Here is a 27,815-nt window from a genome sequence, read left to right as displayed (position 1 = left end):
AATAAAACCTGAACCCAGCCCCCATCACAGCTCCTAGTTTGCCAAGAACCACCCAGCTTGTCCCTCCATCTCTTCCTTTCTTAAAACTGCTGCCAGTTTCTCTGCAGCTCAGATGTCCTCTTCCCACCAACAAGTCCAACTACCTGAACAGACCCCTGCCTCCACCTTCCACCCCTCTGCAGGAGCTGAGCCCTCCTTATATACACCAGCTGCAGGCTCCACCTGGAGAACAGCTGAGCCTCATTAACCCAGGGGAGGCAGCCTATTGGCTACCATCATCCTCAGTGCCTGCTGGGAAATGTAGTTCATGAAGTCCTGCAGCAGGACAGTCCCAGTGAGAGAGTAACAGAGGGTGGAGACTGTACCCCTCCCTTGGCCCAGTTTAAACACTCCTCCACTGCCGCACCTGTATCTCTCAGTGCAAGACCAGTCCAGCCTGGAGTGGATGACTGCAACAGGGAGCCAAGATCAAGGTGGTGTGTTAGATTATAAAGAAAGCAGACTGTCTCGGTGGAATAGTGACCTGCTCTCTCCCTCTTGAACAGTTAAGAGCTCCTGCTCAACCTCTATCGCTCGTATCCAGAGGCAGCAGGTGGATTAATATTCAGTCTCCCCCGTACTTACTGGCTTCACGCACAGCTCAGTCAGCTCTCTCACCTTTCAGACAGAGGGGTGGTGTGTTTGTATACAGCTCCTGCTGCTCACAGGCTACGTTTCCTCCAGGAGACCTATTCCTTCTCCCGGCACATAGACCCCACGCAGAGCTCTGTCCTGGAGCACAACTCCAGCCAGGAGTCACACACCTCTCCAATAACCCTGTCACAGCTCAGAGCAGTTAAATCAGGGAGCGTTATGACCTTAAAAACACATCTAGGGTCCATCCCCACCCCCCACACAACACAAAAGAACACCCAAGAGATCGGAGTGCCCCCTGGAAACAAGTCCACTTCCTGATGACCACAGAACAGAACTGTGGCCGTGCGTGTTCCTGTTCCCATTGGGTAGGGAAAAATGAGGCAAAAAAACAAAATGCGATAATCCTCAACCAGAAAAAAAGGAATTGTGCCTGAACACCAAGACTGTACCAGACAAAGTCTCTCCCTCTACACCAACCAAACCTGAAAACACCTCCCCCTCTCTGAAACACACTTACCTGACTTCATTCCCCCATCCCACCTCTCAGGGGTGGGCCTGTGTGGTCTCCTGTTCCCTGTTTGAACAGCTCCAGCACAGTGGTTTTATTAACGTGCAGCACCCAGGGGTGGGGAAAAAGAGGCTGCAGTTGAAGCCTCACCAAGCAGTGATGTAAAACACCAACTGTTCACAATATAGTACCCAGGAACAGGTCAACATCTCAAAAGCTAAAGCTTAAAAAAAAGGCCAGTTAGTCCATTCCAGCACCATACTGATGAATAGAGAATGGAGGATTAAAATACTAGTAAGAGTTTAGTACAGATGTCTAACCCCTTCCCAATAGAACAGTCCCCAACTGTTCTACAGTACAGATAACAGTTCAGAGTACAGCAGACAGGTGGGGTTTTACAACAGCAGCCCTGAGCTCAGGCAGCAAACCACAGTACATTATAGACATTTGACTATTACAATCAGTCAACTACAGGTGACAGTTTGGGACAAGTCTGCATCTTACACTGCAATACAATAAACACTGGTGTGGTGACAGTTTTAGACATAGGTGAGTATTACACTGAAGCACAGACCAGGGTATTATAGCACAATCCAGATAGCCAATCAGAGGGGAGTACAGGACACAGGGCTAAGACTTACAATTAATCAACGACAGATGACAGTTTCAGATGGAAATCTGTTACACTCAAAAACAGTAAAGAGAATGATTACATCGTAAAAGTGACGGTCTAGTAGACTAGTCCATGTATTGCACTCGTAAATTCCACAGGCTTAAGTAAGACTGAACAGCACTGGTGTCAGGTTTAGACAAAAGTGAGTATAACAAGCCCACAGCAGTAATGGTTCACATAATACAGCACACAGGGTTGTGTATTACAGTCACATACAGATGACATTGTCCTATAATCCACAATGCCTGTTTAACACTGAAATATAGTACAGAAGAAATGTTACATTATAGTACAAGTGACAGTTCAGTACAGCAGTCTATCCATTTTAACACCATACACTACAGCAGTCAGAGTACTATGGAACAGTACAGATGACACTGACACCAGTCAATTTTACAACAGTACACAGGGCTGAGTATTACAATCAAGTACAGATGACATTGTCAGATCAAAAATCATCTTTTACTCACCAATATGGTAAAGAGTAATTACAACAGTGTAAAAGTGACAGTTCAGAAGACTAGTCCACATTTTACAATACACAGGTTAAGTATTACAGAACAGCACAGGTGACTGTTTTAAGTATTACAACCCCACAATGGTAACCGTTCACATAATACAGTACACAAGGCCAAGTATTACAATCGGGTACAGATGACATTGTCCTATAATCCACAATGCCTGTTTAACACTGAAATACAGTACAGAAGAAATGTTACATTATAGTACAAGTGACAGTTCACTAGACTAGTCCATCTATTACAACACCATACACTACAGAGGTCTGAGTATTAACAAACAGTACAGATGACAGTTCAACACCCCAGTCTTAATTTTACAGCAGCACAGTACACAGGGCTGAAGGTTTCAACAGTTTAAGTAGGAACCTACATCAGCAGCTGTAGGCAGCACAGGAACAAGTCCAGGTTTCTTCCCTGCTGAAAAGAGAAGAAAGGAAACAATATTTCAGCTGTGGTTTGATAGTTCAGTATTAGAGTAGAGTACAGGTTTCAGTTTGGCACACTGGGTGTATTATTACTTTGTAGTACAGTACCCATGGCTAGATATTACAACACAGAAGACAGGTCTGAGTACTACAGTAGATTACAGGTGACAGTTTGGCACACTGCTGTGTTTATTACACTGTCATACAACAGACAAGGCTGTTGCAACAATACAAGTGACAGTCCACATCACTCTACAGTTCACAGGTCTGGGTATTACAACAATATAGGAAACATTTAACAGAACAGCACAGTACACAGGGCTGAGTATTCCTCTAGAGCACAGGTGACAGTTGTGGTCAGAAGTCTGACTGTTACACTGAAATACAGGACAGAGGGTGACTGTTACAACAGTGTACAAGTGACACTGCACTACACCATATATTACAACACAGTACAGTACACAGGGCTGAGTATTATAATAGGACAGTTGAAATTTCAGCACCGAGACTTGAGTATTCAAGTACACTGCAGGTGAAGGTTTCAGCAATGGTTGTATCACTGAGTATTGAAGTTCAGTCTGAACAAGAGATCAGTACACTGGCTGAAGTAGTTCAGTACAGCCCAGTGAGAGTAGAGAACACAGGTTTGAGTATTAAAGCACAGTAAAGGGGAGAGTTCAGCACACCTGAAGTATTTTAGTACTGTTCACCTGAGAGCTGACCACAGATCTGAGATTTCTTTTTTTTAAAAAAGGTGAGAGTAAAGCACACAGGTGTGTCGTTGAGTATTGAAACTCAGTCAAGGTAAGAGTGTAGCACACACACATTTGAGTATTGAAGTACACTATAGATGAAGGTCCAGTATACACGTCACTGAAAAATTACACATCCACACAAGTGAGAGATCAGCACACTGGTTTAAAGTATTAAAGCTCAGTACATTGCAAAATAGTACCAGTCAGACATGCGAGGTCACAGACCTGAGTATTACAATACAGTACAGGTTACAGTTCATCACACAGGGCTGAGTATTCTAATAGTACAGTTGACACTCCAGCACACAGATTTGAGTATTAAAATACACTGCTTGTGAAGGTTTAGCATACATCTGTGGCACTGAGGATTAAAGCTCACTAACAAGTTAAGGATCAGCACACTGGTTTCACTTTTATAGTACAGGTGTGTCATTGATTAAAACTCAGTAGAGGTAAGAGTGTAGCACACAGATTTGAGTATTGAAATTCACTACAGATGAAGGCTCAGCATACACATCTCTGAATACTAAAGCTCAGTACAATCTCACCTCCCTGGTTTAAGTATTTCAGTACAGTCCAGGTGAGACCTGATGACACTGATTGAAGTACAAAAGCACAATTAAGTTAAGTTTACAGGTTTAAGTATTACCACGCATTACAGTGGAGTGGAGACGAGAGTTCAGAACACAGGTTAAAGTATTTAAAAACACAAAAAAAGTACCCATTCTGTCGAGTAAACTCCAGCTGAGAGGAGCACACAGGTATCAGTACTGACGCACAGGAAAGAGCACTGGTTTAAGTTTTTTAGTCCAGAGCTGACCACACAGATCTGAGAATTAAAAAAAAAAATTAAAACAAGAGTAAAAGCCCACAGGTGTGGCAGAGTATTAAAACTCAAATCAAGGTAAGAGTGTAGCACACAGATTTGAGATTTAAAGAACACTGCAGGTTCAAGTTAAGCATACTGGTGTCACAGAATATTAAAGCTCACTTACAAGGTAGAGATCAGCACAGTGGGTTAATTATTTTAGTCCAGTCCAGGTGGGAGCTGAGCACAGAGTTTGAGTATTAAAGCACAGTCAAGGTGAGAGTTTAGCACACAGGTGTATCACACTGGTTTAAGTATGATAGTCCAGTCCACATGAGGGGTCAGTACACACTTGACTATGAAAGCACAGTAAAGGTGAGAGTTGAGCACTCGTGTGTCAATGTGAGAATTAAATTAAGTACAAGTTCAGCACACTGGTTTCAGTATTACAGCACAGTCCACAGGATAGCTCAGCACACAGGTCTGTCATTGAGAATTAAAGCTCAGGACAGGAGAGAGTTACTTATACAAGTGTGAGGATTACCAGTATTAACGCTCAGTGCAGATGGGAGTACAGTACGCAGGTTTGGGTGTTCAAGTATTATATAGGAAAGACTCCAGCACCCTGGTCTATTTCAGGGAGTAACAAAGCTCAGTACAGGTGACAGTTCAACACACAGACGTGTCAGTGTATTAAGGTACAATACTCTTGAGAATTGAGTACACCATTGTCAACACTCCACTCCCTACAGTACAGCCACTGATAGTCTTGTACCCCAGAGTGAGGTACTTTGCTCAGATGGACTGTTCTGATCATGGCTGTGTCCCCCTCTGGAATCAAACCTGCAACCCACAGTCAAAAAGCCCTGTTTAATACTGCAAAAGTGTAGTGTTTTACAGAGCACAAGCAGCTGGACTGAGAGAAAGACACAGCTCCAGAGACAGGCAGAGAGACCACCACAAGGAGGAAGAGAAAGACAGGAAAGAGCTTCTCACCTCCATCCCAACTCCCAGCCATACCCATCTTCCCACTGGCAGCCTCTGGACAACAATACAGGAGAGAGAGTTCAGCATCAATCCCAACACCACACCTGCCTCTCGACTGTCTGCTTGTGGACATCCTGGAAAATTAGGGACAGGGTTCAAGCTTCATACACAATGTCAGACTCTGCACTTTTCCTGGAAATTAAGGAAAAAAAAAACAGGGAGAGAGCAGCTAACCACTATCCCAACACCTCATGCATACCCGTCTTCCCACTGGCAGCCTCAGGACATTCTGGAAAGCCACAGAAATGAACAGGACTGAGCATCAACCTCCAACCACACTGGTGTTCCCAATGACTTTTCTGGACATCCCGGAAAATTAGGGAAAGAAACAGGAGACGGCATCCAAACCCCAGTCTACCACCCCATCTATTCCAGTCTTCCTCAGAATATCCTGGAAAATGAGGGAACGAGACTACAGGAGAGGGTTCAATCTCCATCCATACCAGTCTTCCCACTATCAGTCTCTGGCCAATTAAGGGAAATACAGTCCAATGAGTCCAGTGTCAATCCCAACACCTCTTTCATACCGTCTTCCCACTGTCAGCCACTGGACAATCTGGAAAACAACAGAAATGATCACAGGACAAAACGTCAACCTCCAAATCCAAACTCCAATCCATTTTCCCCACTTTCAATTCTTTTGGATATCCCAGAAAAGAAGAGAAAAAGATTACAGGAGAGGGTAACCAACCTCTATCCCAACTGCCAGCCATACCCATCTTCCCAGTGGCAGCCTCTGGCCAGCCTGGAAAATGGAAAAGATCACAGGAGAGAGCATCCCACCTCTATCCCAACTCTTCATCCATACCAGTCTTCCCACTGTCAGCCACTGGACAACTCATCTGTCTGCCTCTGGCCATTCTGGAAAACTACAGCAATGAACACAAGATAGAGCATCATCCTCCATCCACACTAGTCCCCCCCACTGTCTGTCCCTGCATTGGAGTCCATCTTAACCTTTGACCCCTGACATTTTGGTGTTTGACCTCAGAGAGCAGGAGACGCTGCTGGAGACAGGAGAGACCATCAATCCCCATTCTATCTTCCTATCCATACCCGTCTTCCCACTGGACATCCTGGAAAATTAGGGAAAAGAGACAGGAGAGAACGTCAACCTCCATTCCAACTCCCCTTCCATACTGTTATTTTTACGGGCATCCTAGAAAATCAGGGAAAAGATAAGAGAACATCCAACCTCTATCCCAGCCATGCTTGTCTCTCCACTGTCTGCCCCTGGAGATCTTGGAAAATTAAGGAACAGAAAACAGGAGAGGGTTCAGTCTTCATACATACATGTCTCCCCAGTGTCAGCCGCCGGACTTACTGGAAAATGGAAAAGGGAAAAGAGCCAGGAGAGAGCATCCCACCTCCATCCCAGGACACGCTGCTGTAGGCTGCACAGCTGTGACAGCTGGTTCGTGTGTCTGAGGGCAGCAGTCTGGCTCTGCAGTCTCTCTGTGCCTGGTCATCTGTCTTCAGCCCAGCGTTCACCTGTCACTCAACATTGTGTGTTAATTCAACAATAATACTTCACCAGGCTCCAATATCGATACTAGTAACTTTATAACTGTACTCCTCTCACTAGTAGGGCTGTGTGTTCATGTCCTGAGTGGGACACAGGAGTGACAGGACTAACCTGACCTTGTGCTCGAGCTGGACTCGGGTTCGAGAGTGTAGTGTCAACAGCACACTGACCAGGATCTTGTGGGCGAGAGACAGCAGGAGGTCAGGACACAGCCCTGAGGGTCACCCCCTGGAGCCCCGATCGGAGGAGTCCACTGGCTCTCCGCCTGGAGCTCGTCTCTAAGGAGCAGCCTGAATCAGGGTCACCTGCAGCTCTTCGTCATCATGGTCATCCTCACAAGCTCCGTTAGGCAGGAGAACAGGACACCCTGGATGTCTCCTCGAGACGACTCCTGCTCTGTCCCCTCGGAGTCTGTGGATCCAGATTGGTCCAATCAGCACCAATCATGCAAGACCAGCGTCACCTGCGAGGGACAGCCAGTGAAGGAGAGCCTCACCTCCATCCCAACTCCCAGCCATACCCATCTTCCCACTGGCCAGCCTGGAAAATGAATTAATAACAGTCCAATGTCAATACCAACATCCTGGAAAACTAGGAAAAGAGACAGAAGGAAGCACCCAACTCCCAATTTATCTTCCCATCCATACCTGGCTCTTCACCGGCAGCCTCTGGACAGCTTGGAAAATTAAGGAAAATACAGGGGAGGGTATAATTTTCCCACACACACACACCGGTCTTCCTACGGTCACCCTCTGGACATCATGGAAAATACGGGACAAGAGAGTATCCCACTTCAATTCCAATTACCCAGTCTTCCCAGCACCGGTCTTCCTAGTGTTCGTCTCTGGACATCCTGGAGAATTAAGGAAAATAATCCAGTAGAGAGAGTCCAGCCTATATCCGATCTCCACCCATACGCGTTGTGAACTGACATGCCCACTGACCTCAGACCTGGACAGCTCCCGGGCTCGGTAACCTGCTCTGTAGAGTGTAGAGGAGAAGGGCAGCTCTCTGCAGACCACAGTGGCCCTGAAAGCAAGGAAACAGCACCTGTGTGCTCTGGATGTGGACAGAAGGGACACTGAAAGTCCCCCAGTTTGTGTCCCGTCCCCCCCAGAGAAAGGTACTCTGATACGTCCCACACCTGACTCACCCAGGTGACACCAGCGATCCTCTAACTCCAGGGAGGGTCTCCGCCCAGTGACGACTGTGGGAAGATCCGACAGCACACAGCCGCTGGGAAGATCTGCGCTGCGGTCATGGAGATCAGGAGGAAGACCCTGAAGGAGACGGGACCGTCAGAACCGAGGGACCCAGCTCGAGGCTGGCCGTGGGTAGTGCTGAGGAGTCACCGAACCCATCCTGGTGGACTCTTCACAAGATCCCGATACAAGCTCCCAGGAGTCGGGATAAAGAGTCCCAGCACAGTCCCGTGAGGGTTCAAGAGGAGGTCGACTGGAACGACAATGGTGGAGAACACAGGAGACACACAAGAGGTGTATTTCACAAGACTGGCTCAATCAGTTGTGCTCCTGCAGAAAATAACAGCAATACTGCTTCTGTTGGTCTTGCTCCAGCTAAAAATAACACTACTTCTAGTACAAGTGGTGCCAATAAAAAGCCAACTAATATTAATACTGTTAATAAAACTAACAATATTTCCTCAAGTACGAATATCAATACTGGTAGAATATTAACGGTTCTCCTCTCACTAGTAGGGCTGTGTGTTCATGCCCCGAGTGTGACACAGGAGTGACAAGACTAACCTGACCTTGGGCTCGTGCTGGAGGCTGGTGTTGGACTCGGGTTCGAGAGTGTAGTGTCAACACCACACTGACCTTGATCTTGTGGGCGAGAGACGGCAGGAGGTCAGGACACAGCCCTGAGGGTCACCCCCTGACACCCCGACAGGATGAGTCCTCTTGGGGCTCCAGATCTCCACCTGGACCAGGGGCATCGGCAGCTCTTAATCAAGATCATCCTCATCCTCACAGGCTCCAGCAGGCAGGGAGGAGGAGGAAGGCAGTCGGGACATCCTGTCTGTCTTCCCAAGACAACTCCTGCTCTGCCCCCTGGGAGTGCGTCAATCCCAGATTGGTCTGATTGGATCCCTGCAGGACCGATGAAGACCAGCATCACCTGTGAGGGAAATCCAGCGAAGGAGAGACTCACCTGCCTGGCTGATGGGGGGTCCCCTGTTCCCCTGTCCTCTAACTGCAGGTCTGGGGGTGCCCTCTCCAGCCTGGTGCAGTGTTGCCCCACTTCACCCCTGGCTGCCTGGTCCCATTTCCCAACATGGGGGGCAGCTCCCCCATTCCCAGTCCCTCCCCACCTGTCCCACAGCCTCCCTGACCTCTCCCTGCCTGCAGGGTCAGGTTCCTCCTGCAGGAGCTGTGTCTGGTGGGAATAAACAGGCCTGAAGGCAGCCTGTGCTCCACCGAGTCCCGACTGCTCCGGTCCAGAGCTGCTGTTCTGGAGACCCGTCCTGGAGAAACACAGGCGTGTTGTCCACAGGCTCTCTCTCCCCCTGCGGAGGTTCTGACACCCCTGGGCTCCTCTTCCTTGTTGTGGCACAACTGGGCTCCTCCTCCTCCTCCTCTTTGTTCCAACACCCCTGGGTGTCCAGGCGCCAGGCTCCTCCTCCTGGTCAGCCCGAGTCTCTGCAGGGGGTCCAGGCGCTGGGCTCCTCCCAGAGCCGAGGTCCAGGAGGAGTTTCTTCCTGTTGGCTTCTCCCAGATCTTCCAGACTCCTCAGGCCTGAGCCGGGCTGGGAGGAGGGAACCTTCCCTGAGATCCTGGAGCCCGACGTCCAGACGAGACGACCGGAGAGATGGAGCCGATGGGGGAGGATGAGGGCGTCAGGGCTCCTGGTGTCCGACTGGGAGAGAGCTCCGATGTTGGGGCTTCTGTTCTCCCTCTTGACTTGAAGTTCTCCCACAAATAATTCGGTAGCCTGATACCCCAACTCTTGCTCTCAGCCAGCTGGTACCCCAACACCCCCTGCTCTCATCAAGACAATGATTAGCTTAGTAATTAATTACTATAAACATCGAGTACATTGAATATCCAGGACAGAGATTGACTAGTAATTACAGGGAACTTGTACAATAACCATTGAAGACAAACACTGGCTTAGTGTTGAACAGTTATGGTGAAGACCCAGTAGAGTCAAGTCAGTAATCACTCAGGAAAGAAACCAACTAGTTGAGTGATGAACATGCCAGTGAATATCTGTCAAAGTGACTAACCAGTACAGTGAATTTCCAGGAAATATTCAGGAGAGAGTATGTGTATGTGACAGACCAGCACAGTGAATATGTAGTAAAGCACTTCAATAAACTGTAAGGGACTACAGTTCCACTGAATAAACAGCAAACATCACAAAATAACTAATCAAGGAAAAAATAGTTTACCAACTAGATAGTACAGCTCCTATCCAAGAAAAGGGCTCCATGTCGTTTCTCTGCCTGTTTGTACAGACTATTGAGTCAGGAGCTCCAGCAGGAGTTTCTGACTTCCTCTGCTCTGTGAGCTCCACACTTCTGTCCTGTGAATCACACACAGAGCTGCAGCAGGGATGAGTGAGAGGTACCTCATGGGGACAAAACTGAGCTCTTCCTCCCAGTGTCTCCCCGCGCCACAGCCCCCCAGTGTCTCCCTGCCCCACAGTCCCTGACAGCCTCACACAGGTGATTTAAACAGCTCCCCTCACCTGTCCCTCCTCTCTAATCACACTCCTGCTTCTGGGCTCAGCAGTCTTTTCAGGAGCCCACCTACAACTGAAAAACAGGATTTATCTGTACAGTGAGTAACAGACAGCACTCTGAATAAACCATTCAGTGATGATTACAGTGAATACCCAGTGCAGCGATTAATACTCAGTGCAGTGATTACAATGATTATTAATACCCAGTACAGTGATAATTAACTCAGTGCAGTGATGATTACAGTAAACACCCAGTACAGTGATGGTTAATACTCAGTGCAGTGATGACTACAGTGAATACCCAGTAAATTGACTATCCTGAAAACACAGTGATCATCCCTCAATGATCACAGTTCAGTGATGATTAATACTCATTGCAGTGATGACTACAGTGAACACCCAGTACAGTGATTAATAATACTCAGTGCAGTGATTATTACAGTGAATACCCAGTAAATGGACTACACTGAAAACCCAGTACAGTGATCATCCCTCAATGATCACAGTCCAGTGAATATTAAATACCCAGTACAGTGATGATTATACTGAATACCCAGTCCAGTGTCTGTCCATCACAGAGAATAAGCAGCCCAGAGAACAGCCAGTGATCTTCTATTACAGGGAACACTGGGCCAGTCGGAGCTGTGCTGCCCCCTGCAGAAGACCTGTCCTGAGGTCAGAGTCACCGGTGGTCTCGCCCTGTCCTCTCTGGGGTCCTCCTCACGGGCCTCGTACAGGTGCTAGGGCTCCCTGCAGCCCCAGAGTGCAGGATCCGGTACAGGCCAGCTCCTCGAACCCGGCTCTTCCTCCTGCTGTGAGGACGGTGGCCCTGAGGTTCTCAATGGAGGCTCTGGCTCAACTCCCCCCCATCACCAATGACAGGGCCCAGGGTTCGACTCCTGACCCAAGACTCACCTCCCACAGTGAATCCCAGAGTCCAGGCCAGGACTGGGAGCAGACCAGTCAGGGGCGAGTCCAGGAGATCCACTTCAGACCTCTGCCGGCTCTCTTCCTGAAGAGCTTCTTGAGAACCTGCTGGAAGGCCCCTCTGAGACACCCATCCACAGACACGACCACATGAGCCCACAGACACAGTCCTCACCAGCCCACTGCCTGCAGGTGCACCCCAATCCATCACTAGAACCCCAACCTGTCCTGGTCACTCCACACTCGCCATTTCACACCGACGTCTCGCACAATAACCGACATTCGTGCAAAACTCCACCTGGTGTACAGAAAACACTGGTTCTGACTGAAGCAACCTTATTGGCAAATACACTAATATTTTAAATGATGAAATTTCCCCCTGAAGTAAGAAGAAACAGCACACATCTACAGCCTAGGTGTTCATTTACAAGAGAAGCCTGTAAAACAAACCAGCAGGACTCAGTTTTCAGGGAGAAGCTGTGGAGTGAAAATGACTCAAGACAGAAACAGAACTGAGAACAGTCCCTCTGTCTCAGCTACACTCTCACTCATGTTAATGTGCATCAGAAAAACCTGTTTGTTTGTTTTTGAGAAAGGGTGTAATGTAGCGGCCTCGGCATAAATATTTATTTTTTGTTTAACAATACGAGGATTTACAAATACTACACAAAAGAAAATCTACTGCTTTCACCTTCCGGTTGTTTTTTATTATATCAACTATTTACATTATGCCAGCACAGATAACACAAACACGGTCTTTTAAAGAAATAATGTCACAGAACCGTTTTAATGATTACTTTAAGAGCAGCTGTGTGCATCTTTCGTTATTTAATGCTGTAAACAAGTTTTCTACTATAAACTCATTGGATATTTTTGTGGATCAGTACTACTATATCCAGGGTTGTAAACGGCGTTTGACAAAAATACTTTCTTTGTAGCATTTAATGGGCTTTGAAACCTCATGTTAAAGCACCGGTTTATCACATTAAAAAAACTGAACCAAACAATGGATTTGTGTATAAAACCGACCCGAGCTGAAATATCCAATGTCTTTAAGCACAGACACACACTGCTGGGTCTTTAACTTTAAACAGCCCACAACAGACACACCCGACTACACGTGTGTATTTGCTTACAACGCGACGCTTCTCAGTTCCCCAAACATTTTGAAATCGTTTCTCAAATTAAACACACACGCCTCTAAACACGAACATTAAGTTTGTTTTCAAAACAATTCAACTATTTTGCAATAAACGAGTCAACACTGACCAAGGCACTTCAGACAGAAACTGCGCAACGGGCAAATAAAATGCATTTTTACCCGCAAAATCAAAACACCACAAAACAAGACTTTGCAGAACCGTGTTGTGTCACCAGATACAACCGCACAGAGCAAACGAACCTCTTTAATAGAAATATTCACCTCGCGTTTCAGTTTAAAACACGACAGAGCACATCGATAACTTACCGGTAACATTTAAAGCAAAGGTTTGCTAAAGGTGCATCAAAACGGCTTCCTTCCCCTCGGAAAACCACCCGTCTGTTCTCGCAGTAAAAGCAGCGCACCTGTTCGCTTGAACACACCTCCCACCGGCTCAAATAGCCCGGCTGTGGACACCGCTCCTCTAACAGGTGGAAACCTCCGTCACTCAGCGACCTCCGGCCAATCAGAGACTGGTCTCCATCGCGCACCCGCCCGCTGTGCTTTCCCAGCCTGTTTCTCATTAAGACCTCAGACCAGCTCACGGTCACCTGCACAGGTGCGATGACAGGCTTGTGCGCGTGTAGGCTCCAGGACAGAGACATTGAGGAAACACCAAAAACACAAACACACAGCAGCAGCAACAAGGAGTTGAATAACACACATCTTTAAGAAGAGAGCATCGGTGTGAGCCGGCGGTGGGGTAGAGTTCAGAACTTGAGTCACTTGGGAGAAAACACAGAGACGTGCAAGTAAAAAAAAAGGGTAAAATCGCTTTTTTAACTGAAAATAAGCCCCATGTAGGACCAGCAGTAGTGAGGTGCAACATCAAAATAATACATCAATTAAATCATCTAATGGGGTCTCTTTAATTCAAGACCCCAGCCCAGCCTGCACTCAGCTCCTTGTAAGTGCCCAGCAGTCTGATCCGCTCCAGGTGTGACAGTGCAGCAGTCTGATCCGCTCCAGGTGTGACAGTGCTGTCAGTCAGACTCCCAGTGCGCAGCAGTCTGATCCGCTCCAGGTGTGACAGTGCTGTCAGTCAGACTCCCAGTGCGCAGCAGTCTGATCCGCTCCAGGTGTGACAGTGCTGTCAGTCAGACTCCCAGTGCGCAGCAGTCTGATCCGCTCCTGGTGTGACAGTGTTGTCAGTCAATCTCCCAGTGTGCAGCAGTCTGATCCGCTCCAGGTGTGACAGTGCTGTCAGTCAGACTCCCAGTGCGCAGCAGTCTGATCCGCTCCAGGTGTGACAGTGCTGTCAGTCAGACTCCCAGTGCGCAGAAGTCTGATCCGCTCCAGGTGTGACAGTGCTGTCAGTCAGACTCCCAGTGCGCAGCAGTCTGATCCGCTCCAAGTTTTACAGTGTTATCAAAGACTCAATCCTATAAGAGCTCTTCAGGCATTCTGAATGTGTCACAGCCCTCTCACTGTCTAATTCTGAGCCTTTCACACACAAGCCCAACACTAGTGACACTGAGCCCAACAGTTAATTTCCCAATCCCAGCTCCGCCCAACCACAGCCCTCATCCCACTACACTCAGAAACCCAGGATCCGTCTCACCACCACACTGCCCTGCAGGAGGATCTGCCTCACTTCCCTGGAGGGGTGTCAGCATCACACCTGCCTTCCCTGGGGGATTATGGAGGACCAGTTCCCCTCGGACAGGAACTGGGCGCCCTGCGTGTGCGGTTCTGCAGGCTGGACGGCCGTCAGGAGACGTGGAGAGACGCCACAGCCCCCCGTCAGTCTCGTTTCCCCTGGACTCTGTCTCCTTCTGCAGCGCGAGTCTGCAGGGCGCCGCTGGGCTCCGAGCAGCAGGACCGGGAGTCTGGACGAGAGGACAGCGCCGCCGGGCTCCGAGCAGCAGGACCGGGAGTCTGGACGAGAGGACAGCGCCGCCGGGCTCCGAGCAGCAGGACCGGGAGTCTGGACGAGAGGACAGCGCCGCTGGGCTCCGAGCAGCAGGACCGGGAGTCTGGACGAGAGGACAGCGCCGCTGGGCTCCGAGCAGCAGGACCGGGAGTCTGGACGAGAGGACAGCGCCGCTGGGCTCCGAGCAGCAGGACCGGGAGTCTGGACGAGCGGACGACTCCCACTCTCCTCACGGAGGTCAAGACCACCGAGATCTCAGGGAGAGCGCGTCTGGCCCCTGGGGGCCGGGGTTCGAGTACAGAGCGGGCTCCCAGGCCCAGGTCTCCCAGGGGACCGACTCTTCTCGGCTCGGGGACCAGGGACGGCAGCTCTCGGGCTCCCACCCAGAGAGACCGGAAAACTGGGACTGGGAGCTTCCGAAATAAGAACGCCTTCCGGAGACAAAGGACAAACAAGCCTGTTGTGTCATGTCTTTTTTCATTTATTGAAAAATAAAAAAATACTGTACAAGGTCCAAACAGAACCGGCATCAATAAGTGATAAAAGTTAAAAGATTCTGAACGAAGACTGTTCCAGGTGTCCTCCCCCGTCTCAGGTTTGGCGAAAAGGTATCTGGAATATCACAGCAGCAGTGTTGCATATTCTGGAACATATTGTAAGTGTCTGCTGTGTGATAAACATTTACAACTTGGCTCATTCCATCTCCTTCTGCTCTGAATCTGAATTTGATCAAGTCTCCATATTAAAGCAACATTTTTTATCATCTCGGGCACTTGTAAACACTGCCAGTGCACAAAGACAGCGCTTGAGGAATAAAAGAACACCAACAAGAGGATGCTGGTAGTTAATGGCTCATTGATGTCTTGGCCTCTTTGGCAAGGATCTGCTTCATCAACAGGGCTGGGCAGCTTGTTCCCCACCCCCACCACTCTCTGTGTACAGCAGAGCATCCTGTCCTGACTGGAGGAGCTCACCCAGCTGTGTCTGGAGAGAAGCCAGGGTATCGGCTTCAACCACAGGGCTGGGCAGCTTGTTCCCCACCCCCACCCCCCTCTGTGTACAGAAGAGCCTCCTGTCCTGACTGGAGGAGCTCACCCAGCTTTGTCTGGAGAGAAGACGGGGTATCGGCTTCAACCACAGGGCTGGGCAGCTTGTTCCCCACCCCCCTCTGTGTACAGAAGAGCCTCCTGTCCTGACTGGAGGAGCTCACCCAGCTGTGTCTGGAGAGAAGACGGGGTATCGGCTTCAACCACAGGGCTGGGCAGCTTGTTCCTCACCCCCACCCCTCCAGACAATAGCTTCTGACTCGCTATCCAGCTGCAGGAAATGACATACATATATATACACACCAAGACAAACACCCAACCTGCAATCTCTATCAAATTGAAAACTAAACCTTCACAGATCGGAAACCTACAATCACAGTTCAGCATCCCTTTGGTCAATGTCTTTGGAACAGTAGCAACTTACAACTATAATATTAATAAAAAACAAAGAAGTGCCCGACTCCATGACAGCAGAGCTGAAACCAGGTTTTAAACCCCACATGGATCTGACAGCTCCCTCAGCACAACTATGAACACTGAAAACCTCACACAGTTCAGTGCACGAGTAGCCCTGTAGCTCTAGGAAATAGTTTTTCCAAGAACACTTTTACTTCATCTAGGTCTGTTCTTCCCTTCATTACAACCAGTGAACATTTTCCTCAGTTTGCACAACAGCAGACTAAATGTAATACAATTTCAATTAATCTGTCATCCGAGCTGAATGTATTGTTTAAGTTCATTGTCATTATACTCATATACAGGTCTATGGTCTAACGAAATGCTATTTAGCTAGCTCTCAGTCGATAAGTAGTACAAAAAAAAACAACAATACAATTGTATAATAAAATAAAACAAAGACAGAGACATTAGGCAGTGTGCAACACATCAACAGAATGAAATAAAGGATAGAAATGATGTGGAGTGAGCTTTTTGACATGTAAGGTAGAAGTAGATTTCAATGTGTGTGAGTTTGTGGTAAGAGAGAAGGCAGGGTGAGGTTCAGATCAGAGGTGAGAGAGGCTGGGAGTTTAATAGTTTGATAGTGCAGGAGTAAAAACTGCTTCAGTTGCTGGGCGTACACACACAGCTTTGGCTGAGCTCAGTTTGTTCTCACTGCGACACAACAGAACGCACATCACCCCTGTGCAGGCATCGCTGCAACAGCCTCCAGTTGGTAATAGAATACAGCTTAAAATCGGTGTGGACAGGACATCCCCAAATCATTTTCTATTGTCCTAAAATAATGAAAATATCAAAAGACATCTTACATTTTAAACATATGGCACAAAAACAAAAAATATATATATAAAAAAATATTAAATGGTAATGTTTTTCATCACACTACAGGGGAAATCACATCTTGGCATCTAATCTTTTGGCAGTGTTATAATGAAGTGCTGGTACCTGGCAGCAAGAGAATCAGATTTCCTGAACTGAATTAACAGGACAGGCCCTTAACTACTGAACCGCCATTCGAACCCCTGATCAGCTTTCAAGACGTACCAAGTTTTTGCAAATGCTGGTCTTTCATGCAGTCATAAGATAAAACTTAATTACTTAATTACAAAAAAATATAATTCCCTGCGATTATGAACTCCCTACTTCCTTCCGGTAGAAAATCACCTTCAATTGCAGTTCCTAAATCTAGTTACTTCCAAATATAGTTTAATATTTTTATTGTCTTCCGTTTTACTTCAGTAAAACAAATATTTTTCTAGTCCTGCATGTTTTCAGAAAACTGTGCAGGTTCTTTGTGCAGTGACCCTTATTATTCAGAAAACCTGCATTCAGAATCCTTTTTATTCAAATAGGTAATGCATAAATTGTTTTTTGCATAAAATATTTTCTATTAAAACTCTAAATTAATTTATCCATCTCTTAAATCTGTAGTATTTTTTTACATTTGAGATTTTTGTATCCAGAATCACTTCTATATGTAAAGTGCTTTAAAGCTCTTTGAGCAATATAAAAATAACTCCTAGGGGTCCAGATTTCTCTAATACTCTGTAAAAGACTGACTAACCTGTGCACAAACTAATCCATCATTTAAAGAGACAAACATCTCTCATCAGTGCATAATCCAGCCTGGAGTGTGTGATGCTTCCAGTATCTAGAGGTGCTGGATCAGTTTTTAAAAGTAATTCAGTGCTGAGTGCTACACATCTGTATAAAAAAATAAACTTCCAAGGAATTGTCTAAACCCGACAAAACTCTGGTTTCAGCTCTGTTCCCAGAAAGAGCAGGAGAACGGTCTAACTCCTGTTCCCTCTCACAGTCTTCTGCTCCCTCTCTCTCCAACTTTTCCAGTGCTGTAATCCCAAAATCCCACAGGACACAGAGGCATCTAGGCTTCTGGTACCTCACGCTTTCCTGAAAAACAGCGGAGCCGATACTCCAGTGTCTAGACACGGTCAGTAAAATGCACCATCCCAGATCAAGATCAGCGCTGCAGGGAACTGGGGGAGGTATTGAGCCTGACAGACCGGTGGATCTGAGGAAGTCAGGAGAACGAGGATTCGAGGGAGGAGAGCAGAAGACCGTCGCTGTGGAGTCAGACTTGTCAGGGGGCAGAGTGTCGTACTGTGTCAGTGAACGGCACACCCTGTAGACCATCACAGACTCCTGCTGGGGTCGTCCCTCAGCACCGCGGATCAGTCTGGAGACAGTGCCGAGCAGCTGCTGTTAACACAGGGAGCTGTGGACCAGAACACTGAGCAGGATACATAACACACCCCCAGCCTGAAGGGATGTTCCTCAAGCACCTCCTACTGGATACGTACAGGAAAAACAATAAGCTATCAATACTGCATTATCGTTCTTCCTGAAGGACCCGAAGGTGCTTCACACATAGGAGGGCACTGTTCACCCGAAAATCTCAGACTGTTCAAGCTCTGATCCGGCCAGGAATGAGGTCAGGACACTGACTATGAATACTGCTAAGCTGTTTCTAAATCAATACTCATAAGAATTGAAAGAACACTGTTGGCATGAATTGATTATTGATTCTGCTTTGCCTTCATTTGGCCCTTTTCTTTCCAAACAATCCCGGGGTGTTTCATGTGTATGAGGGGACAGTTCAAACTCAGATAAAGCCGGGAGTCTGGGAAAGTAGGACTCCACACACCTGCTCCTAAAATTTATGTCTCTGGGTTCTTTAATTAAGCAGATGGGACCTCGGCTGTAATCCTCCTTTGATCTAGTTCTGTGATTTCCAGCAGCTCTCTTTCCCAGCAGCCCCACATCAAACCATGGGGAACTCCGAGGCGATGGCCCTGCTCTGCTGGAGCCCTTAACGAAGGAGGCTGAGAGACGCTGACCTGACCGCAGGTCTCTGACCAGCACAGATATAACCCCAGCAGCCACGAGCACAGCCAGGATCACGATACCGACAATCACAGGAACCAGCCAAGTGGAGTCAGAGTCTGGAAAACATCCAATAAACCAGCTTAACAACCGACAGATTTCAGGACCAGGACGAGCATGTTTAACTACAGACAGCTGAGTAACTCAGAAACAGGACGGCGTTAACACATGCTCTGTCACAGCCTATTCTACAGCAAATGAATGTGCTCTGTCTCCTGTCCTACCTTCCACACGGACTCTCACAGTGCTGATGATCCTGTCGGCCCTGAGGTCCAGTACTGTGTAAGAGCCCTGATCACTGAAGGAGACTCCAGACAGCTGGAGAGTCTTGTCCTGGAGGGAGACTCTGGGTTTGTAGAGCTGATTTGGGGTCACTTTGCTCTTCTCTACAGCACACACCAGCACAGAGACTCCAGAGCCCTCAGGAGTAAACTGAACATTCACAGACCCTCTGGTGTAGAGACGGATGTTCAGAGGGTGTCCATTAGTGACAGTGACATTCTCTTCATGACCTGCAAGAGGAACAGGACAGGCAGGTTAAACTACAGACACCTGAAGAAATACAAAACAAGACGCCATTAACACGTGCTCGGTCACAGACTCTTCTGCAGAAGATGGGGCAGAGTGGTGGCTCTGTGGCTCAGGATCTGCGCCTGTGGCTGGAAGGGTTTGCTGGTTCAAATCCCACGGCCGGCAGAGGAATCCTACTCCGCTGGGCCCCTGAGCAAGGCCCTTCACCCCCACTGCTCCAGGGGTGCTGTATAAACGGCTGACCCTGCGCTCTGACCCCCAGCTTCTCTCCCTGTCTGTGTGTCTCATGGAGAGCCAGCTGGGGTCTGCGAAAAGACACATTCCTCATGCAAGACATCATATAGGGCCGATAAAGTGATCTGATCTTATACATGAATGTGCTCTGTCTCCTGTCCTACCTTCCACACGGACTCTCACAGTGCTGATGATCCTGTCGGCCCTGAGGTCCAGTACTGTGTAAGAGCCCTGATCACTGAAGGAGACTCCAGACAGCTGGAGAGTCTCGTCCTGGAGGGAGACTCTGGGTTTGTAGTGCTGGTCTGGGATCACTGTGCTGTTCCCTACAGCACACACCAGCACAGAGTCTCCAGAGCCCTCAGGAGTAAACTGAACCTTCACAGTCTCTCTGGTGTAGAGACGGATCTTCAGAGGACGCCCACAGGAAACAGTAACATTCATCTTGTGACCTGCACACAGAAAGGAAAAACTCCCAAGAGTGAGAAGAGTCAGGGCACGTCTTGTCCCATCACCCTCTCCTGTGCAGCACTACTGTAGGTCACATGACAACAACCCCATCTGGGTCGAGCCCCAGACTCACAGTGCAGCTCTGTAACAAACCCCACAGTTCACAATGTCAGATTAATCCCTTCACCCCCCCCACTTACTCTTAACCAGATTAATTTAAGCCCTCATTCTGTACACAGAGGGAGGTGGGGGTGGGGAACAAGCTGCCTGGTGATGTTGTTGAAGCCGATACCCTGGCTTCTCTCCAGACACAGCTGGATGAGCTCCTCCAGTCAGGACAGGAGGCTCTTCTGTACACAGAGGGGGGTGGGGGTGGGGAACAAGCTGCCTGGTGATGTTGTTGAAGCCGATACCCTGGCTTCTCTCCAGACACAGCTGGATGAGCTCCTCCAGTCAGGACAGGAGGCTCTTCTGTACACAGAGGGGGGTGGGGGTGGGGAACAAGCTGCCCAGCCCTGTGGTTGAAGCCGATACCCTGGCTTCTCTCCAGACACAGCTGGGTGAGCTCCTCCAGTCAGGACAGGAGGCTCTTCTGTACACAGAGGGGGGTGGGGGTGGGGAACAAGCTGCCCAGCCCTGTGGTTGAACCCGATACCCTGGCTTCTCTTCAGACACAGCTGGGTGAGCTCCTCCAGTCAGGACAGGAGGCTCTTCTGTACACAGAGGGTGGTGGGGGTGGGGAACAAGCTGCCTGGTGATGTTGTTGAAGCCAATACCCTGGCTTCTCTCCAGACACAGCTGCGTGAGCTTCTTGAACCAAGCAGCTACTTACCTCTCACAGACAGGCGCACATTCCCCAGGAATTCCATGTTTCTGTCCCGATCGATGTAATTGCACTCGTAGTTTTTCTCTTGAGCGAATGTCACGCTGTGCAGAGTCAGCGAGAGGTCACCCTGTCCGACCTTCTCTCTGGAGACTTCAGCTGTGGTCTCGAACCCGGGGCCAGGGATGACCAATCCATTGAAGAACTCAAACACAAAATCTACATCATCTGTCTGCCACCTGACGCCATGCTGCTCTCCAGAGGGGACTGCAGTGGTATCTATCTTACAGGGCAACCTGACAGAGCCTCCAAATTTCACCGACACTGAGACAGGATCTGAGGAGACACAGCAGATACTGAGAGACACAGAGACAACTGGACACCCCCTGGAGAGAGAGAGAGAGAGAGAGAGAGAGACAGAGACAACTGGACACCCCCTGGAGAGAGAGAGAGAGAGAGAGACAGAGACAACTGGACACCCCCTGGAGAGAGAGAGAGAGAGAGAGAGACAGAGACAACTGGACACCCCCTGGAGAGAGAGAGAGAGAGAGACAGAGACAACTGGACACCCCCTGGAGAGAGAGAGAGAGAGAGAGACAGAGACAACTGGACACCCCCTGGAGAGAGAGAGAGAGAGAGAGAGACAGAGACAACTGGACACCCCCTGGAGAGAGAGAGAGAGAGAGAGAGACAGAGACAACTGGACACCCCCTGGAGAGAGAGAGAGAGAGAGAGACAGAGACAACTGGACACCCCCTGAGAGAGAGAGAGAGAGAGAGACAGAGACAACTGGACACCCCCTGGAGAGAGAGAGAGAGAGAGAGACAGAGACAACTGGACACCCCCTGGAGAGAGAGAGAGAGAGAGACAGAGACAACTGGACACCCCCTGGAGAGAGAGAGAGAGAGAGACAGAGACAACTGGACACCCCCTGGAGAGAGAGAGAGAGAGAGAGACAGAGACAACTGGACACCCCCTGGAGAGAGAGAGAGAGAGAGAGACAGAGACAACTGGACACCCCCTGGAGAGAGAGAGAGAGAGAGAGACAGAGACAACTGGACACCCCCTGGAGAGAGAGAGAGAGAGAGAGACAGAGACAACTGGACACCCCCTGGAGAGAGAGAGAGAGAGAGACAGAGACAACTGGACACCCCCTGGAGAGAGAGAGAGAGAGAGACAGAGACAACTGGACACCCCCTGGAGAGAGAGAGAGACACAGAGACAACTGGACACCCCCTGGAGAGAGAGAGAGACACAGAGACAACTGGACACCCCCTGGAGAGAGAGAGAGACACAGAGACAACTGGACACCCCCTGACAGACACACACTGGACAGAGAGAGAGACACAGTGACACAACTAGACACCCCCTGACAGACACACACTGGAGAGAGAGACATGCTAACACTGTGTGTAGTTTCTGCTTCTAAAGGGTTGACAAGTTACAGAATCAAGGGGTGAGCTTACTTCCTCACACAAAGATCTTTAATGATGGCTAATTCTTTTAAAACCATAAAGTAGAAACTCCGTGTGTATCTACTATTAGCCAAATACTCCTAAATATCTCAAAGAGGCGTACTGTTTCACCACACTATCTATGTGAGATAGCAGAAATCCTACCCATGTAAGAGTTATAACTGATATGATTTACTCCTCTTGGTAGAATACCAATACCATGTTGTACATTAGTGATTCTCACGCCCCTACCTCCAACAACATTGCAAAACCCAGCAACCAAAACCAAGAGTGTCATCAGCTCCATGATCAGAGATCTGCAAAAAAAATACAAATCATTATTAAACATCTCTATACCCAACCAAACTTAATTCAGCATTCCAGAGAGTATCTCTGCTATCAGATACATATTCAAGGTGACCATAACACTGTTAACCTGCCACTCAGGTGACTGTGTATGTCTGAATATTTTAAAGAATAAAATATTTAGAAGATCACACACTGTATTATTATTACTGAGAGACAGGCTCACTGTCTGTTCCTCAGGCTGGGACAGGAGATCACACACTGTATTATTATTACTGAGAGACAGGCTCACTGTCTGTTCCTCAGGCTGGGACAGGAGATCACACACTGTATTATTATTATTGAGAGACAGGCTCACTGTCTGTTCCTCAGGCTGGGACAGGAGATCACACACTGTATTATTATTATTGAGAGACAGGCTCACTGTCTGTTCCTCAGGCTGGGACAGGAGATCACACACTGTATTATTATTATTGAGAGACAGGCTCACTGTCTGTTCCTCAGGCTGGGACAGGAGATCACACACTGTATTATTATTACTGAGAGACAGGCTCACTGTCTGTTCCTCAGGCTGGGACAGGAGATCACACACTGTATTATTATTATTGAGAGACAGCCTCACTGTTCCTCAGGCTGGGACAGGAGATCACACACTGTATTATTATTATTGAGAGACAGGCTCACTGTCTGTTCCTCAGGCTGGGACAGGAGATCACACACTGTATTATTATTATTGAGAGACGGGCTCACTGTCTGTTCCTCAGGCTGGGACAGGAGATCACACACTGTATTATTATTATTGAGAGACGGGCTCACTGTCTGTTCCTCAGGCTGGGACAGGAGATCACACACTGTATTATTATTATTGAGAGACGAGCTCACTGTCTGTTCCTCAGGCTGGGACAGGAGATCACACACTGTATTATTATTATTGAGAGACAGGCTCACTGTCTGTTCCTCAGGCTGGGACAGGAGATCACACACTGTATTATTATTATTGAGAGACAGGCTCACTGTCTGTTCCTCAGGCTGGGACAGGAGATCACACACTGTATTATTATTATTGAGAGACTCACTGTCTGTTCCTCAGGCTGGGACAGGAGATCACACACTGTATTATTATTATTGAGAGACAGGCTCACTGTCTGTTCCTCAGGCTGGGACAGGAGATCACACACTGTATTATTATTACTGAGAGACAGGCTCACTGTCTGTTCCTCAGGCTGGGACAGGAGATCACACACTGTATTATTATTATTGAGAGACAGGCTCACTGTCTGTTCCTCAGGCTGGGACAGGAGATCACACACTGTATTATTATTATTGAGAGACAGGCTCACTGTCTGTTCCTCAGGCTGGGACAGGAGATCACACACTGTATTATTATTATTGAGAGACAGGCTCACTGTCTGTTCCTCAGGCTGGGACAGGAGATCACACACTGTATTATTATTACTGAGAGACAGGCTCACTGTCTGTTCCTCAGGCTGGGACAGGAGATCACACACTGTATTATTATTATTGAGAGACAGCCTCACTGTTCCTCAGGCTGGGACAGGAGATCACACACTGTATTATTATTATTGAGAGACAGGCTCACTGTCTGTTCCTCAGGCTGGGACAGGAGATCACACACTGTATTATTATTATTGAGAGACGGGCTCACTGTCTGTTCCTCAGGCTGGGACAGGAGATCACACACTGTATTATTATTATTGAGAGACGGGCTCACTGTCTGTTCCTCAGGCTGGGACAGGAGATCACACACTGTATTATTATTATTGAGAGACGAGCTCACTGTCTGTTCCTCAGGCTGGGACAGGAGATCACACACTGTATTATTATTATTGAGAGACAGGCTCACTGTCTGTTCCTCAGGCTGGGACAGGAGATCACACACTGTATTATTATTATTGAGAGACAGGCTCACTGTCTGTTCCTCAGGCTGGGACAGGAGATCACACACTGTATTATTATTATTGAGAGACAGGCTCACTGTCTGTTCCTCAGGCTGGGACAGGAGATCACACACTGTATTATTATTATTGAGAGACAGGCTCACTGTCTGTTCCTCAGGCTGGGACAGGAGATCACACACTGTATTATTATTATTGAGAGACAGGCTCACTGTCTGGTCCTCAGGCTGGGACAGGAGATCACACACTGTATTATTATTATTGAGAGACAGGCTCACTGTCTGTTCCTCAGGCTGGGACAGGAGATCACACACTGTATTATTATTATTGAGAGACGGGCTCACTGTCTGTTCCTCAGGCTGGGACAGGAGATCACACACTGTATTATTATTATTGAGAGACAGGCTCACTGTCTGTTCCTCAGGCTGGGACAGGAGATCACTATATCACTCCAGTTTCTCACCCTGGTCCACTCTGTCTCCTCTTTCTGCTCCACACTGAAAAGGCAGAGGCTCAATGTTCACAACCCCGCCCACTCCAGAGTTAACCAATCAGAATGCAGCATAATTTACATACCCCGCCACTCCAGAGTTAACCAATCAGAATGCAGCATAATTTACATACCCCGCCCACTCCAGAGTTCACCAGCCTGTAGGGAATTCTTACAGACGGAAGGGGAAGTACAGATCGTGATCTAGCGATGGCTCATCGGTTAAAGTTGGATTTTTTGAATATGCACATAATAATCACGTCTCTTGCTCTCAAAACCGCAGCAGTCGGTTTTTATTTTAAGCTAAAACTGAAAATTTCAGAGTTAGAATTTGATACGGGGTGCCAGTTCCTGACTTATAAGACCTAGATTCACAAGTGCCAACTTCGAGCTCCGTGTTTTTAGGTACGGGATCAGACTACATGTATCGTTGTAAATACATGATTCTGATCCTCTTGTTTTATTTGTATTTATAAATCCTATATGTTTAATAATTTTTTTTAATGTGTCGTTGTAAACATATTAAATGTAAAAATAAATGGTTACGTCACATCTATCGACTTCTCGGAAAAACAGGAGCTATGGCAACCGTTACGCATCAGGACCACGTGGTGGCACCTTTGAGCGCTCATTGGCTGAGCAGCGGGGTGGTGGCGGTTTTTATTCTTGTTTTGAGCTCTGTCGGTCGCCATGACTCGACTCCCCGCCGTCATTTTGATTACAGGTTGTTTCCCCGTCCTGACAAGAGAACTGGGACAACGTTTCGTGTCAAAAGGGCTCCACAGCCGAAACGTTGTCTTTCCCTCTTTTCAGCCTGGAATAAACCTTTGCTTGTGCCTTTATTAAGTTGGTCTTGGCTCCTCGCATCTTCCACTTCATCCTAAACCCCGTCTTTAATTGCGTTAACTTTACCTCCAACCTTTAATCTTTTCTTAGTGCGGAATGCTTTGAGAAGCTATTTTAAAAGGTGCTACATAAAACTGCAGTAAGGTTTGTCCGTGCGAGGACTTGAGAGTTACAATGTTCAAGGAGTTACAGCCTGTACGGTTTTTTTCCGTTTGCTTATTTCAAAGTAAAACCTGTTCCACTTCTAAAGCTTTCTGCTCGTGTGCATCTTTGTATTTTAACGGTTATTTACACCTCTAGCACTTCAACGCCCCAAGATTTAATTTGCCTTCATCTGTACACTGAATTTTAGTTTTAGCCTTAAAAAGCTTAAGTTTACTCTCTTGTTTCTTGTCCTACAACTGTTATTATCGATCACCGAGTGCCGTCTCCGGGGCGATCTTTTGAAATCGCTGGTTGAACAAGTAAGAAATGAGATTGCTCATAAATCTAATGATTTATTCTACATAAACACAACGTAATTGCTCTCTGAAAATGCTCTACCTTGATCGAAACTGACTTGAGATGTCAGAAAGGATGTTTTTTCCTGTGTGCGCATTTCCTACATTGCTTTGTCGATATTTTAACTTTATATTGAGGCTCAGATATCAACTATAAGTCTTACACTAACGACTAGCAGTAAGTACTGATGTTTAGCTCCCCCTTATACATGTATTGTAGCTGGGATGAGCTGTTTACTCCTACGTGTCTCTGCTGCTATTCAGACAGTTCAAGATGGCGACAAGTCCAGCACCCGGGGGGGGGTGTCTTCCCACCTCTATCACTGTAAAGCTCAATAAGAGCGGCTATAAAGCCCAATAAGAGCGGCTTAAGCGACACAGCTGACGTGTACGTGACAGTGTGAGGTGGCCTATCGTGTAGATTCCGCCTCGTTGCCGACAAGTTAAGGTTTCGAAACTCAGCCCCCGAGTAATGGGGCTTCTTTTCCGCCCTGTTTCGGCGTCAGTTAAACTCGAGGATCACAAGCACCGCCACGGTGACGGGGAAGTGTCGGTTTTAGTCCAGTCTGAATGATAACTGTAACTGTTTGGCCAGGGCTCTAAGGAGAGGACACGCCGAACATGCTCGGTGCTGTCGTCTGCGCTTTAAAGGCGTCACCGTCCCGGGAGAATTAGACCTCCTAACGTTTGACCAGCGTATAAGTTTAAGGCTACACCTGCAGCAATACCTGATCTGATCAGAGATGGACGGTGGTCTAACTCCTACCCTCGTACATGCCGTCTCACCCGGTTTCAAACGTCTTATTCCACACTTATCTCACAACATGCGGGCTGTTGTCACCCAGAGACTCAACACCGGTAGCAAACGAGGGTCCGACTTCATCTCTGACAGCTCACAGACCCCGAATGCGCTTCTGATGCACCTTAAGCCTGACATCGGTAAAAAATAAATAAAACTACAGACCTTTTAAAAAGAAAGGTATTAGTTCGGGTTAACGGCTCTTACCTGATAAATCAGACAGACACCTCAGGAGGGTTTGCAGAGATATGTGCAGGTCGGGAGACGCTGTTCTCTCACTATATCACTCCAGTGTCTCACCCCGGTCCACTCCGTCTCCTCTTTCTGCTCCACACTGAAAAGGCAGCTCAATGTTCACAACCCCGCCCCCACTCCAGAGTTAACCAATCAGAATGCAGCATAATTTACATACCCCGCCCCACTCCAGAGTTAACCAATCAGAATGCAGCATAA

At 47.8% G+C, this 27,815-nt stretch overlaps 1 protein-coding gene and 2 long non-coding RNA genes across 7 annotated transcripts; all 3 read right to left on the bottom strand.

Annotated features, from left to right (window-relative positions):
* Positions 1-1,617: 1,617 nt before the first annotated feature.
* On the bottom strand, positions 1,618-8,512 carry LOC107076016 (uncharacterized). Of its 4 annotated transcripts, none has more exons than XR_011191919.1 (8): positions 8,052-8,512; positions 7,843-7,927; positions 7,395-7,751; positions 6,569-7,309; positions 6,331-6,449; positions 6,065-6,242; positions 5,323-5,929; positions 1,618-2,755 (listed from the first exon to the last, which is right to left on the bottom strand). It is a non-coding gene; the product is annotated as an uncharacterized lncRNA (long non-coding RNA). The 4 variants fall into 4 exon arrangements; XR_011191918.1 differs by having other exon boundaries at positions 6,065-6,449; positions 6,569-6,614; positions 6,741-7,309; XR_011191917.1 differs by having other exon boundaries at positions 6,065-6,449.
* A 2,402-nt stretch (positions 8,513-10,914) lies between these two features.
* Positions 10,915-13,838, bottom strand: LOC138243073 (uncharacterized). Its single transcript, XR_011191922.1, has 3 exons — positions 12,999-13,838; positions 11,519-11,651; positions 10,915-11,415 (listed from the first exon to the last, which is right to left on the bottom strand). It is a non-coding gene; the product is annotated as an uncharacterized lncRNA (long non-coding RNA).
* Positions 13,839-15,064: 1,226 nt separating this feature from the next.
* LOC138243064 (uncharacterized) lies at positions 15,065-27,697 on the bottom strand. 2 transcript variants are annotated; one of them, XM_069198561.1, is made up of 5 exons: positions 27,570-27,697; positions 22,758-22,822; positions 21,061-21,387; positions 19,238-19,525; positions 15,065-19,072 (listed from the first exon to the last, which is right to left on the bottom strand). In XM_069198561.1, the coding sequence occupies exons 2-5, from the start codon at positions 22,810-22,812 to the stop codon at positions 18,603-18,605; spliced, it is 1,140 nt and encodes a 379-aa protein (XP_069054662.1). In that variant the 5' UTR covers positions 22,813-22,822; positions 27,570-27,697; the 3' UTR covers positions 15,065-18,602. The 2 variants fall into 2 exon arrangements, with proteins under 2 accessions (XP_069054662.1, XP_069054663.1); XM_069198562.1 differs by lacking the exons at positions 21,061-21,387; positions 22,758-22,822; positions 27,570-27,697 and adding an exon at positions 19,943-20,463.
* Between the last annotated feature and the right edge of the window lie 118 nt (positions 27,698-27,815).

The sequence above is a fragment of the Lepisosteus oculatus genome, chromosome 14 (assembly GCF_040954835.1).
Source record: "Lepisosteus oculatus isolate fLepOcu1 chromosome 14, fLepOcu1.hap2, whole genome shotgun sequence".
Taxonomy (NCBI): domain Eukaryota; kingdom Metazoa; phylum Chordata; class Actinopteri; order Semionotiformes; family Lepisosteidae; genus Lepisosteus; species Lepisosteus oculatus.
Note: the sequence above shows the minus strand (reverse complement) of the source record. Positions and strands in the feature narration are given on the sequence as shown.